The 13,622-nt window shown below is 33.5% G+C and overlaps 2 protein-coding genes across 6 annotated transcripts in view; both read left to right on the top strand.

Annotated features, from left to right (window-relative positions):
* Positions 1-7,689, top strand: part of LOC102673507 (calcium uptake protein 3, mitochondrial) — a 21,459-nt gene extending 13,770 nt beyond the window's left edge. Inside the window, exons 2-11 of one of the 3 annotated variants that reach the window (XM_031508169.1) lie at positions 184-325; positions 1,035-1,145; positions 3,430-3,477; positions 3,558-3,640; positions 3,913-3,975; positions 5,997-6,125; positions 6,201-6,424; positions 6,591-6,748; positions 6,845-7,002; positions 7,261-7,689. In XM_031508169.1, coding sequence (XP_031364029.1) covers positions 184-325; positions 1,035-1,145; positions 3,430-3,477; positions 3,558-3,640; positions 3,913-3,975; positions 5,997-6,125; positions 6,201-6,424; positions 6,591-6,748; positions 6,845-7,002; positions 7,261-7,329 — 1,185 coding nt within the window. In that variant the 3' untranslated portion in view covers positions 7,330-7,689. The remainder of the gene's footprint in view (positions 1-183; positions 326-1,034; positions 1,146-3,429; positions 3,478-3,557; positions 3,641-3,912; positions 3,976-5,996; positions 6,126-6,200; positions 6,425-6,590; positions 6,749-6,844; positions 7,003-7,260) is intronic. The other 2 variants (XM_031508170.1, XM_031508171.1) reach the window with 2 other exon arrangements.
* A 1,468-nt stretch (positions 7,690-9,157) lies between these two features.
* The window catches only part of LOC102673638, a 17,676-nt gene continuing 13,211 nt past the window's right edge, over positions 9,158-13,622 (top strand). For 2 of the 3 annotated variants that reach the window (XM_006610752.2, XM_006610753.2), the window contains exons 1-2: positions 9,158-9,199; positions 9,640-9,977. In XM_006610752.2, the coding sequence (XP_006610815.2) occupies positions 9,173-9,199; positions 9,640-9,977 (365 nt within the window). In that variant the 5' untranslated portion in view covers positions 9,158-9,172. Of the gene's footprint in view, positions 9,200-9,639; positions 9,978-13,622 lie in introns of those variants that run through there. The other variant, XM_006610755.1, reaches the window with a different exon arrangement.

Consider the following 13,622-nt stretch of genomic DNA (forward strand, 5'->3'; position numbering starts at 1 on the left):
AATCTTTCCATCAATTTTTCAAAATTAAATTTTAAACTCGTAAATTCTCGTTTCGATCCGGGGAAAAAAAATATTTTTCGCGACGATAAATGTTGATAAATATCGAGAAATACAAATTCGTGATTGAAAGAAGAAAAGGATCGAAAGGCACGAATGTTTTTCCTCTCGTTTCGTTTCTTGTAGAAGGAGGACGATGCGCAGAAAACGGTGAAGCTAACGATGAGGGAAAAAAGATTTATAAAATTTGCATCGGTCGAGTACGACGGGCAACTGTACATGACGCCTCAGGATTTCCTCGACAGCGTCGTCGAATCTGAACCCAGGCGTGAGTATAAGTTTCCAATTTTTTCGAAAGAATTGTGTCACTCTATGCGAAAGTATAATTCGATTTCTCTCGAAATAACGAATTCTTTATATGCTATTGATTGAAACGTTTCGTGATTCGAAATTAAAATATTCGTGTAATCCAAGCGATGTTGTCTCGTTCTTCTATGTTGTAAACTACTCGATCTTGTACGTTTTTTAAACAGAATTATTGAACATAAGATTCGCGTTTAAAATAAATTAAGCGACTACAACGTTAACACGTTTCTTCTACTCCTCTCATCTCTTCTTTCTTTTTGTTTAACTTATTTTAATCGCTAACATTTCACGCTCTAGTAAGAAAACGGAGGAAAGAAAAACAAGATATTCCGTTTAAAGAGCAATTAAGTTGATCCGTGTTTTAACACGTATAAATTTAACACGAATTAATCCTTCCTTCGGTAATAACTTCATCGAATCGTAAAAATATTCTTCTCGAACAGCCATAAAAATGGTGAGGCGAAAGATAAAAATAAAAAAGAAATCGAGAAGAAAAATTCGTTTCTATTTTAACGCGCGAATAAAACAAACATTCTATGCACGCATTTTCTTTTTTTTTTTTTCACGCTTCTTTCACGCACTCTGTCCCAAACCGAGAAAACGACGATGCTCGAAATTGGAATAATAACAACAAATAAACGAATGAATGAATTTCGATGGTGATGTTCCAGCGAGGCTGAAGAGACGCGTGTTAAGCGACAAGGAGCTGGAGGTGATGAGAAACAGCATCCCCTCGACGCGGCATGGAAGTTCGCACATGTTCAGAAATCTTCGGGACAAAGGTGAGCGAGCGAAAGTAGGGAAAGGGGAGGGCAAGAGGAAAAAAAGCATCGCTTATGATCCTCGATAGGGAAGAAATTTCAACGTGTTTTAACTAACGTGTCTTTCTTCGAGCATATATTTCCTTTCCTTTAAAAAGAAAGAAAGAAAGAAAGAAAGAAAGAAAACGTCTCGTCTCGAATATATTATTTCCAAGGAGCAATTTCTTCTCTCGAACAAAGAAATAACTCTCGATCTGTCTCCGTTTGGGAATTACAACTCACCCCGATATCTCCTAACCGATAAAATAACAAATTGTCCCGTTTTACGTTTTAATCGGATGAATTAGCGGGCGTTTCATTAGCAACAAATCAGGAAAAGCTGTATCTCCGGGGAGCGAACGATTTAGCATTTCAGACTCGGGCGGCGCATTCCTTTCGAAGAGAACTTTCCGAGAGCTCTCGTTTACAAACGACTCGAGATCCCACGAGAGGTGGAGATCGGCGGGGCAATTAATCCCGCCACCCCTACGAGCATCGAAATAACAGGGCTGGGTCGCTAACGAGTGACCGGTGCAGCTGGTTCGAGTGCCTCTTCCTCTGCCTTTTTGCACAACGCGCGTCCGCCGCACGTTTGTCGCGCTAATGGAAATGCAAATAATCGCGCATGGAGCCAGTTTCACACTTCCCTCTAATAAACGAGTTCCGTCACTCCCTCCTTAGTATCCCACTTTCTCTTTTTCTTCCTCTCGAGCGAAGATTTGCTCGCTCCACAGCCTCAGAATTTCATCGTCTGATATAACGACGAGCCGTCCTCCGATCCTCCGATTCCTCTTTCGGGGAACTTCAGTGGGAAGTAGGATAAAATTATTCGCGCTATTTACGACGAATGAACGGCGTGGAAAGTTTTCGCGGCCGAAAAAAAGGAATTCGAGGAGGCGAGCGAAATTCGAAGAAAATTTGTTTTCCCAACTGTGCGCGCGCGCGCGCGCGAGTTGGCAACTCGTAAGTAAGTGGAAAGTAAAGCGTGCATGTGGGTCTCGCGTTACCGATATCGGTTTGTTGCCATTCGAAGCCAATCCGAGACGTGACTAAATGGAATACTTCCTTATTGCACGAACGTGCACCAAGTAGTATGTATCGTAATTGAATGTATCGTGGAATTTTATGAATGAAGTGTTAAAGTATCGCACGTTTTACCGACGTGAGAAAAATTCTTTTCTTTTCTTTTCTTTCTTTCTTTCTTTCTTTCTTTTCGCACTGGAAAGAAAGAGAACGAGTTCACGAACTTACCTCGCTCGAACAGTGGAATTGGAAATAAAAATAAATACCGATTCGAGGGATCGAAGATACATTTCGGTCGATGAATCGAAATCCCAAGAAACGAAATTTCTCTTTCTAGAACAATCCGTGCTCTTCTGAAGGAGCATCGCATTCTTCTGAACGACAGCTTTTACCCAACGCGGGGGGGGGACGCGGCGTCGAGTTTTTCTGATGTTTGCCGGCTCTCGGCGAACAGCTTCATCCGGGGAAGATTCTTAATCCGAAATTCTTCCGATCCGAGAAAGCCGATTCCGAAACCACCGCTTTCTTCCTTTTCCAGAAAATAAAAAAGAGAAAAAAAGAAACCAACTTTTTTCACACTCCCCCCGTGAAAAACGTTTTATGGAGTGGTTACGGCGCGATCGAAATCGATGCGATCGTCCATCTCTTCCGCCTGGAAAACACGGGATGGAGGGATGGAAAATGTAGTATCCCTCCTCTTTATTTCTTTCTTTCTTTCTTTCTTTCTTTTTTTTTTTGGAACGCCGTTAAAAGTCTGAGTTATTGGTATTTCTCGATCTCGGGGAAAGGGGATGAGCCGGAGAAATGGCTGGGGACGCTACGGGGCGTATCTAAGTTGGTTCATCGCTAACCTCCTCCCTCTCTCTCTCTCTCTCTCGCAGCGCGATGCAAAGGCGACTTGTCACGGTCGGATGACGAGTTAACGCGATTATCGTGGAAATTGGTATTAGGGATTGGCGGTAGGGTAGTCGTAAACAAAACCCGTTCGCGAGCTATACATCATTCCCCCATAAATGGATTTATTTCTTAAATGGGTATCAATCCCGCGACACGGTGGCCGGCTCCTTTTAAATCGATCCGGATCCGGGGCCTGTTTCGCCTCGGACATGAGTAATGAAATTTAACGATCGAGAAGTAATTTTAAGTAACTTAAGGGAAGATTTTCTCCATCGATATTCTTCGAATTTGTATAATTTATTTTATTAATAACATTTTTAACATATATCTCTTTTTTTTTTCCTAGGAATTATTTCTTACACGGAGTACCTGTTCCTGTTGTCGATCCTCATCAGTGAGTAATCCTATGTGACTTATTTATTCGGAATTGAACGTGTAATTGTAAGTAATATCGTGCATTGAATTTTGTTGCAGAGCCTAAATCGGGTTTCCGGATCGCGTTCAACATGTTCGACACGGATGGGAACGAACGCGTAGATAAAACCGAATTTCTCGTGGTAAAAACGCAATTTTTTTTCCTTAATTGTTCGTACGTTTATCCGCATGCATTTAGTAGATTTCTCGTATAAAAGATTTCTAAATTGTGATTCTTAATTCGAGTATAAAACGCAACGACTGTGTGAAATAGCCGACGTATCGTTAGATCCTGTTAAGAATATGAATCTCAATGGTCATCTCATGGAGAAGGAAAAATATGCAGATTGCGAGAAAAGGACGTAATGCTCGAAGAATAGTAGAATTTGCACGGATGCGTTTATAATTTTCACAGATTCGACAATTATTCGGGGGCAAGCTGAAGAAGCATCAAATCGACGATGAGACGAAACTTGCAGTGAGTTTTGATAAAAGGAATCAATTATAGATTAGCTGGCTATTGTACGATTCAAAATCGTCTCGCAAATTTAATATCTAATCCGCTTAATCATAGACATCTAACATTGGATAATATTCGATGATTTTCACAAATTTCAGATCTTTTTATTTTTTTTTTTTGCTTTTCTTCAGAATTTAAAAATTGAATGTCGATGCTAATTTATCTGACTAATTATTATAATCAAAAAAAAAAAAAAGAAATCAAGAATTAATTTATCGGTATTATTGCTTTTCTCATTCGTTTAAATGCTTGAATAAAAAGTATTTGTATTCATTTTGTTTCATTTTTGCTTTTCTATCTATGCTGTTTTTACTTACAATTTCATTTATGATCCTGTTATGGTCATTTTTATAATTTACAAGGGTTTAAGTTTGTGTTTTCTACGTCGTTCTTAATTTAGACTAAAGTTGTTTCGTTATTTTATTAGTTAATAATGCCACCAAATGAAGAGATCGTTTATAAACCAAAACTTCGTGGCAATTAACACCAAAAAGAGAAAAATCAGATTGTCTCTAATTCTTACGTAAGTTTAATTTTAAACTAAAATTTATAAATGATTATTTGGACTTTTCCCGGTGTGGATTTGAATTTTTGCACTGATTTTGTATATTATAAGTTCAAATAAAATTAAGCTATCAAAAATTTAAAAAAAAATTTATAACATAAATAAAAACACACACAACTTCGTTTAATCGCTATATAAAGGATATCTTCAAAATGTGGGAATTGGAGATTCTTGAAATGATTTCAAGTAAAATATTTTCCTTATGCAAAAAGTTTCCTTACGATTTTGTTATCGAATTATTGACAAAAAACACTGGCTAATCATGAAACGCATAGACTGGTTAAGCCGCGATGATAGTGATGGGTGTATACCGCCGACCGAATACGAACAAGCAACGCGTGTCGAAGGAAATCTATTGAATATTTTTGTATCGAAAAAGAATTTTAAATCGAATTACTTTTTATTTAGAAACAACGAATAAAATAATTCCTATAAGAATCCGCGCTTTTTATCATCCTTCTTTTCTTGTTTTTCTCTTCCTTTGTCATTTTCCCTCTTCTTTTATCAACATCATTTTTCCTCATCCTTTTGCCCCTTTTTTGCCACTTTCCTTCATTTATTATCCTCATCTTCTTTCTTTTGTCATCACTCTACTTTCTCTTCTTGCTCTTTTCGCCATTCTCTTTTTTTTCTTTTTTTTCCGAGATCCTTTTCAACATCTTCTTTGCTATCTTCGTTCGAGATCTTTCTCTACCTACTTTCTCCCTTTGTTATTATTCTCCCTCGTCTTCCTGCTTTGTCACCTTCTCTTCTCTCTTTTATCAATTCTTCTTCTCTAAATACGTATTATTTATCGTTCATTATTAAAATTTTTTAATATTTGTCTTCTTATATTATAATTTGATGTTTATTCATTTTGAATGACGAATAAATTCGACTTATTCGTTCTGTACAAATAACGATTAGTTTATTCATTATTCCCGAATAAAATCTTCGACGCGTGTTGTATTTGTTTGTGTTCGGACGGCGGTATGTACCCAACGCTACCGTCGCGACTCGAGTACGTGTTTCGTGATTGGCTAATGTTCTTTGTTAATTATTCGCTGACAAAAGTTTTTCCAAAGGAAAATAACGTTTGAAATTATCCGAGAAATCTTCAATTAACCGGTTTTTCCCACATTTTTGGGGAATCGTCGGTGTAATAATATCGCAATGCAAATATTAGGTAAGTAATTCGAATTATAATAACCCAATAAAATTTAACATTATAATATATAATCATTATTATTGTGTATTTTAAGTTTTAATCGGAAGAATAACATGTCTGCAATCATATTAATCTCTGTTATACTAACTCTCTTATCATTTATTTCAGACACGTTATGCAAATCCACCTTGTATACGTTTTCTCATGAAGGTTTCACCTTGAATTATAAAATAGAAATTTTAATCATTCCTTGTTTCTTTCACACAGATGGAGAAAGTTTTCAGTCATGCATGGAGAGGACGACACGGTACCGAAACCAAAGAAAATCTAAATCTTTTGACGGAAAGGCAAATGACTCCCGAAGCGATTCAAGTCCAATACATTGACGATGAACAGGTATACCATAATATTCGAGACAGTTAAAATATAAAAGGATGAAATATCGTATTTGAACTGAAATATTATTTGCAGGGTTTGCAACGCCGTCATGCAGTCGATACAAGTCTAATGATACACTTCTTTGGAAAAGATGGGAAGAACGAGTTGAAATACGAAGATTTCACCCGGTTCATGGAAAATCTGCAACACGAAGTTCTAGAACTTGAATTTCACGAATTTAGCAAAGGCCATGATACTATCTCTGAGTTAGATTTTGCTAAAATTTTGCTACGGTACACTCAACTCGATACCGATGAGTACGCTTTTTCTTATTCTCTATTATAAAATTTGTACCATTGTAATTAAAATTTTTAATTATTTAACGTAAACTTTTGACAAGAAATGGAGAAAAGTGAAAGGAATATAAGGCGAGATTATAAATAATCAAATTTATATATATATATATATATTTTCTGTTTACAGATATGATAAATATTTGGACAGAATACTGATAAACTCAGATCTTCAAATTGGTATTACGTTCGAGGAATTTCGACGTTTTTATCAATTCTTGAACAACCTCGATGACTTTTCGATAGCTATGCGAATGTACACTCTTGCGGATCATCCAATATCAAAAGGTTTCGAAATATTTAATATTTTAAGAAGATTTTTGTACGTATCATCGCTGAATATAACCATCGAAGAATTATGTAACAACGTATTTTTCTTTTTAGATGAATTCCAACGGGCTGTAAAAATTTGTACAGGAAGCGTACTTAGCGACCATATTATCGATACTGTATTCGCGCTTTTTGACGAAGATGGCGATGGCCAGTTATCCTACACGGAATTTATAGCGATAATGAAGGATCGATTACGCAGAGGTTTCAAGGTATTTGTCGAAAAATCAGTATTCTACGTTTTTTAATCGTCTTCGGTAAAAAAAAATGCCCCTGATAAACCGCAACCGATGCTACGTCAATGCATGCATGGTTGCATATTACTTAGTACATCGAAGCTATATTGACCTTCTTCAAAATAATTCTTACTCGATTGAACAATTTTTTTCAAAAATGTAGAAAAGTTTTACGAAAAGAAAGTTTTACGATTTTTTAGAATGTTAATATAATTCCTATTTCTATTTTTACAGTCTCAACAACGACTCAAAAATTTGGAAGCATTTACTTCTTGTATAAAACAAGAGATGAAATCACGTTAAATGGTATTAAGTAGAAGGAATTGGAAAAAAGGAAATGAGAAAAATTTGAAACATTTAAGACTTATCAGATGCCAATTTAAACTTTCTTATTCTTAGCATTAATATTATTGTGATATTTAAATTAATCTAATTCTTTGAATTTCTACCTCTATTTAACAATCTTTTTCTATTTGTGTGATATTATGATATAACTTAAATAATTAACAATGAACTAGTCCTGAGAGATAGATAAAAATATTGAATAATTGTTATTAATTTCTAAAATATTAAAAATCTAAAATATTCAAATCTATTAATCTATTGAAAATGTATGTACAAATATTTATTGAATGTTAAATACAAAATATATTTATCTTTAAATTAATGAAAGTTCTACTATATGAAATTATATATATATAATTCTTATAATTTTATTATAGTTGTAATTTTTTAATTTAATGTCTTTTATAATTGAATTTATTTTTAAATTGTGAATAAATTGATCAACTGCAGATTGATGTTAATGATATCAAAAATTAATGAATGTGCTTGTTTGTATATATAATAACCTCAATATATTTTAATTTATTTTTCTTAATTGCAATTAAAAAGTTGATATGAATTGTATAATTATCTCAAACAATAATAATGATTTATATTATATATTAATACTATTTATTTATCTAAATATCTCGTTATAAATGAGAAAATATAACAAGAGAATGGATTTAAGTAATGTTAATTTTTAATGTGGAATATCGATCAAATTTAATACGGAATAAATCACGTCTGAGCAAATTTATCATATTTTATCATTTCGTCTTCGTTATAATAAATTTTGTCATTCGAATAACAATGAACAAGTATCCACTTCATTTTTTTCGCAGTCCATAGTAAATATACGTATGCAGTTCGTTTTTATTTATTAATATTAAACAATTTGTGTTTTCAGTTGCAAAAACTATGACCAATTTTCTTAGAATTTAACGCTACAAACAAAAATTAACGGTTTGAACAATTAGGAATTCCAGTGTCATAAAACAGCAATAAAGCTTTATTTTCAATTCCTACGTTATAAAGTGTCATTCCTCCCACGTCCACCGCCAATGGCCCAGTTCTATCTTTTACCGCAGACTGCACGTAGTAATTGTTGTTTGTTATCACTCATCACACTGATTGCCGTCTACTGATCTCATGAATTGAGCCAGCGAAAAGAGGCACGTCATTACTCGTTCCTGCGAACCGACATCAAACAAACTTCATCGCGAGCAATGATTCCGCAAAAAGCTTCCTAGTTCTAAAGAAAACGAGCATCGTCTAGGAATGCAATTCTCCAACGGGTTTGAGCGATTCAGTTTAAGATTCGAATTGTCTGATTAAAATTGTTGAAATTGTAACGTTAGATGGAGTGGAATGAAATGGCGAATAATTTCGTTATAACTTCATTCGCTAAATTTCGAGGAATTGAAATTAAATTTTTAAGAAAATTAAAAATATAAATATTTATAACACAAGAGAGGTAAGTAAGAGGTAAGAACAGTGAGAAGGTTCATTGAAGTCAAAAGTTGTTGTCAAACTTGAACGCATGATATCAAAGTCAAAGCCTTTCTCTCTGAGTCTCATTGATTTAAGGAAGTTGATTTGTTTGAAAGATCGTTAAGATTTTAATTCTTATCCACGTAAAAATAGTAGTGAAACGATATCGAGTATTCTCGAGCAGCATCCGTTTTAATTATGACGCTAATAAACAAGGAATTTAGATAACAGAAAATTATTATTTTACGAATTGTCATATGAGAAGAATCAAATGTTCCTGTTACCGTACGATTAACAATTTCTAAGTAGAACGAGCAAACATTGTAAAATGTTACAAATAGAAGACTGGTACCGGTAAGTTTATTATTGTAACGATACGTTAACACCTTTTTTGTTGCTTGATCTGCAACGCGTCATCAATTTTACGATAACGTGGTTTAACTTCGATCGTAAATAAACGTAAACGATTTGTTGCTCCAATATCGAGCATCGCTTTCAATAAACACTTTGCTCGCGGATAAGAACCGATTCATAATTAATAATATATTTCCTTCTCCACGTTATTTTATCGCTAATCATTCCATTCAAGAGATCGTGCAGAGATCTCGTACCGATCTCGTAACTTTTAACGAGAATTTAGAAAATTTTCCCTTCGAAACTCGTCTAATCTTGAAGCAAAAAAAAAAAAAAAAAAAAACTCGCAAGGATCAAAGCTTAGCGAGAGAAGCGTGTAGTAATCACGAGGGAAAATTGTCGCGACCTCGATGCTCACTTCGATTCTATTGCCCTTGGCGAAGCGCAAGGAGCAAGGGTATGCAAGGATACCGAAGACACGTCCAGGATACGCGTAGTGGGGATCGCCGGTTAGGATGGAGAAGGAACGGCGAACGGGCGGCCAGTAGCGTTGTCAGAAGTGTCAGAAGGAAGTGTCGCGCCGGTTCGAGCTCTCGTCAACCCGTCAGTCGCGAAAAGGAAGCGAGTCGTGGCGATTCGCGCGCCTCGCGCACCAATCTCACAGCGCTTGTCGGCGTCGCGGTGTTCACCTGTCAGTTGGTCGAGTCTTATCTAACAGCGGTCTGCCGATGCGCCACGTGCGCAATGGGTATGATGGGAATGTTCAAGTGGCTTAGAAAGTAAGTTTTATTGAATTCCTTTTTTTTCTCTTTTTTTCTTTTCTTTTTCCTTTCTAACTTTTAATCAAAATAATTTTAATGACGTTGTGTTACGTATCGTGATTGGTTAAATAGTTAGTTACATTAGAATTATCGACTGATAATGTGTATCTAAATGTTTCGTATCGGTAAAGATCAACATTACTAACTTTTTATCTGTGTGTATTTAAGTCAGAAATAATTTTAGCATTAGTTTTAGAGGAAGTTGTAAAAGAAATTTGGAAAATTTTGAATTTTTGTCAATGTGAACTTTGAAATGTTGGAATTGTTAATTGGAGATTTGTATTAATTTTAATTGTCACGTGGTGTGCTGTTCTATTCATAGTCACGAATTTTGCGAAATTTTAAATTTCAAATTTCGTTTCTTCGCATAATGTAATATACATATAGTATACATCATACATATACACAAACACACACAAATATGTTTTCATTTCTTCACACACTGTTTAAACAAATGATTTTTATTCATAATTACGAGATTCAATGGCAGAATGAAAGATCAAACGTACATATCTTCTTTAAACAGCAGCATAATTTGCAATATAATCATTTATTACTTCATTGCAAAAAAACGATACCAAAGTTCAGTTTCTTCGATTGTATATATATATATATATTTTTCCATTTCAGCTAACGTTGCTTAAAACAATCTGTCTTCGAATATTCAGATAACGATCATGGTACTCGACTTTTAGTTCTTTATTTTCCCTAACGTAATCGCATGGTAAATTGGCAACCTGATAAGATTTTTTTTTTTTAAATGGTAATAAACGAAAGATAAAATTATTGTACACAAGCACTCGAGAAATATTTATCGATTTACAAACGTTACATTTGCTTATTTTCTTTCTCTATTAATTCTCTTTTATATAATATTATATATTGATTTTACCATAAGTTAAATAACTAATCTTTGGATCGCGATGTTTTAAAAATATTCAAAGCATGTTTACACGCTTTTTACTTTCGCAACACGCCATCACATATTAAAGAGTCGAATGTTAATTAGAATATTAAGTGGATTAAACCTAAGTCGAATATTAATTGGGATAACAAAGTGGATTAGTAATCGTTCGATCTTTCTTCTCTTTTTTTGAAACTCTTTTCATGAAACAATATTTCGAAAATTGTCTTGGAAATGTTTAAATTGTTTGCAAAACAAGGTCGTTCATTTTTCATCTGTTGAAAAGAAACGTTTATTTAAAGAACAGAATAGTGTCATTGAACGTACATAGTGTATAAAGCTGTAACGGTTGAATTGTTAATGTCACACTTGTTAATACGTCGCAATCTTCGATGTTTACAGATGCTTGTCTTAAAGAGTTTTGAAGAGTAATTATTATACAATTTTTGTTATAATCGATGGATATTACGATCTCTTGTAACACTTATTTGCTACGAGAATAGAAAATTCTAAACCGTACCTCTTCTTCTTCCTTTTTTTTTTTCTTTTCTATCATTGAAAAGTAAGTTTTTGAATCAGAATTAAGTTTTCTAATTTAAGAGAATTAAAAAAAAATCGTGCAAAGTTTTCGGGGGGAAATTAATGCGAAAGTAAATTTATTAGAGATATAATTTACTGTAATCGTAACTGTATTCATCCGAAAATCGCAATAAATTTGTTTTCGAACGAGGAATATACGTTGTACAATGTCAAGGAAAACAGAATCAACCTTCAAGATAAAAACAAATTTGTAACGCAATAGACTATCTAGGGGAGAATTCAGATTTCATTATATTTCTCAAACATTCTACGAATTTTCAAATTTATTTATTACATACCGAGTATCTTCTTTCTGTATTAATTAATTCCACGAATTTTACGTTGCTAGTTGCTGTAACGTAATATCGACGATTTTCGTAGAATATAGTATACGAAACTGCGTGAAAAGGGCGAACAAATAAATATTAAAGTTATTCAAAATTTTTCTCAAATTTCATTATCGACTATCAGTTGAAATCGTCGAATAACGAGCGATCATCAGTTTAGATTAAACTTAGGATTAAACTTAATTTTCATTTGTATTCTGCATCGTAAGCGATAAATCTATCATTGATAATTTAGTATCACGTCAAGTCGAGAATACAAATTGAATAGAATTGAACATAGAATTTTTTCCAATGTTTTTTTTTTTTTAATTCGTTAGTAGAAGAAAAGGTGAAAACAGAAAGGTGGAAACAATTGATACAAATATAACGGTAAATTTTTGTATTGCAAGTTCTCATCAGTTGTTGTCGCATAGGCCGAATGTACGGCAGGAAACGGTGTTCAACAAAGTGAGACTTTACATTGTTCGAAACACCGGTAACAAATGAACACCCACTTCTTTCACTGCGTTACAACAATGAATATGATAATTACGATTACTAAACGTATCACGCGTGTGATACTTTATAACAATTCTTCTATGCTCCAACCTGCATTTGAATAAAATGATCCACTTTTACGTAACGTTACGGAAATTCTTCGAACAGAACAGTATCTTTACAAGGCGAGAAATCGATTAATAATGGAAAAATAAAATTTCGTTTTCCATGTGTTCGATCTAATGATTTTAAGAAAACAACGTTAAAAAAAAAATATTATATATTGGTCTGAAATTTGTTTCAATTCTTTAATTGAATGCTAGATATAATTTTAATCTAATCAATAATACTTTAAAATTAAATGCGATAAAAATAAGAGTAGAATATCTTATTTAAAAAACAGGTGCGTTAATTCCCAAACGTTTCACGTGTGGGATCGCGTTTCCAGGAAATACAATGAAAACAACGATAAAAATTCAGTTTGCTAAAAGTTGTAAAATCATGTAAAGTAATTAATTAGAATATTTTAATTATTCGAAATCCATTAGAGGAATACCCGATAAAATCTTCCATCTCGTTTATATAAATATAAATATATACGCGCGAGGTCTCTGAAATTGATATTCGATTCGAAGAAGTCAAGTTCGATTTTGTATTTATTATTTTATAATTTCTGGAAGGAATCTGCAAGAATATTCATCTTTGCTTCCGATGATTATTTCAAAGGGAATAAGTTCGAAAAATAATTATATATTATTTATTACTCTATTTAATTTCATCAATATATCGTACACCTGTGCAATAATACATCTTCATACAGGTCACAATATGTACTAACCTAATCGAAATTACCTGTGCAATAATAAATTTGTATACAGGTAGATTTGCCTCAAAATATCAATATAAATAATTAATACTCTATCATTTAATTTTTAACCATTCAAAAAATAAAAAACTCAAAGAACCTGTGCAACGATAAATCTCCATACAGGTCCATTTATTCACAATATCAATATCTCTATTCCTATAATAATAAATATTCAAATTAACAATCTAATATAAATAAATCTAATATATTAGAAAATATCGTTGAAATATATTTAATTATATAACACTTTTCGTGTTATAATTAAATATAAATTAAATATAAAATTGACACGTGTGATCCTTGCAGATTCCAGTCATCCTCTCGATCATGTGACGCTTCGTTCAAGTCATGCAAAAATCATTTCTCGCAATGGCACACGTTACGCATGCAGCACTCTAACATTTCTTTTCTCTCTCTCTCTCTCTCTC

The sequence above is a fragment of the Apis dorsata genome, unplaced genomic scaffold (genome assembly GCF_000469605.1).
Source record: "Apis dorsata unplaced genomic scaffold, Apis dorsata 1.3 scaffold_77, whole genome shotgun sequence".
Taxonomy (NCBI): Eukaryota; Metazoa; Arthropoda; class Insecta; order Hymenoptera; family Apidae; genus Apis; species Apis dorsata.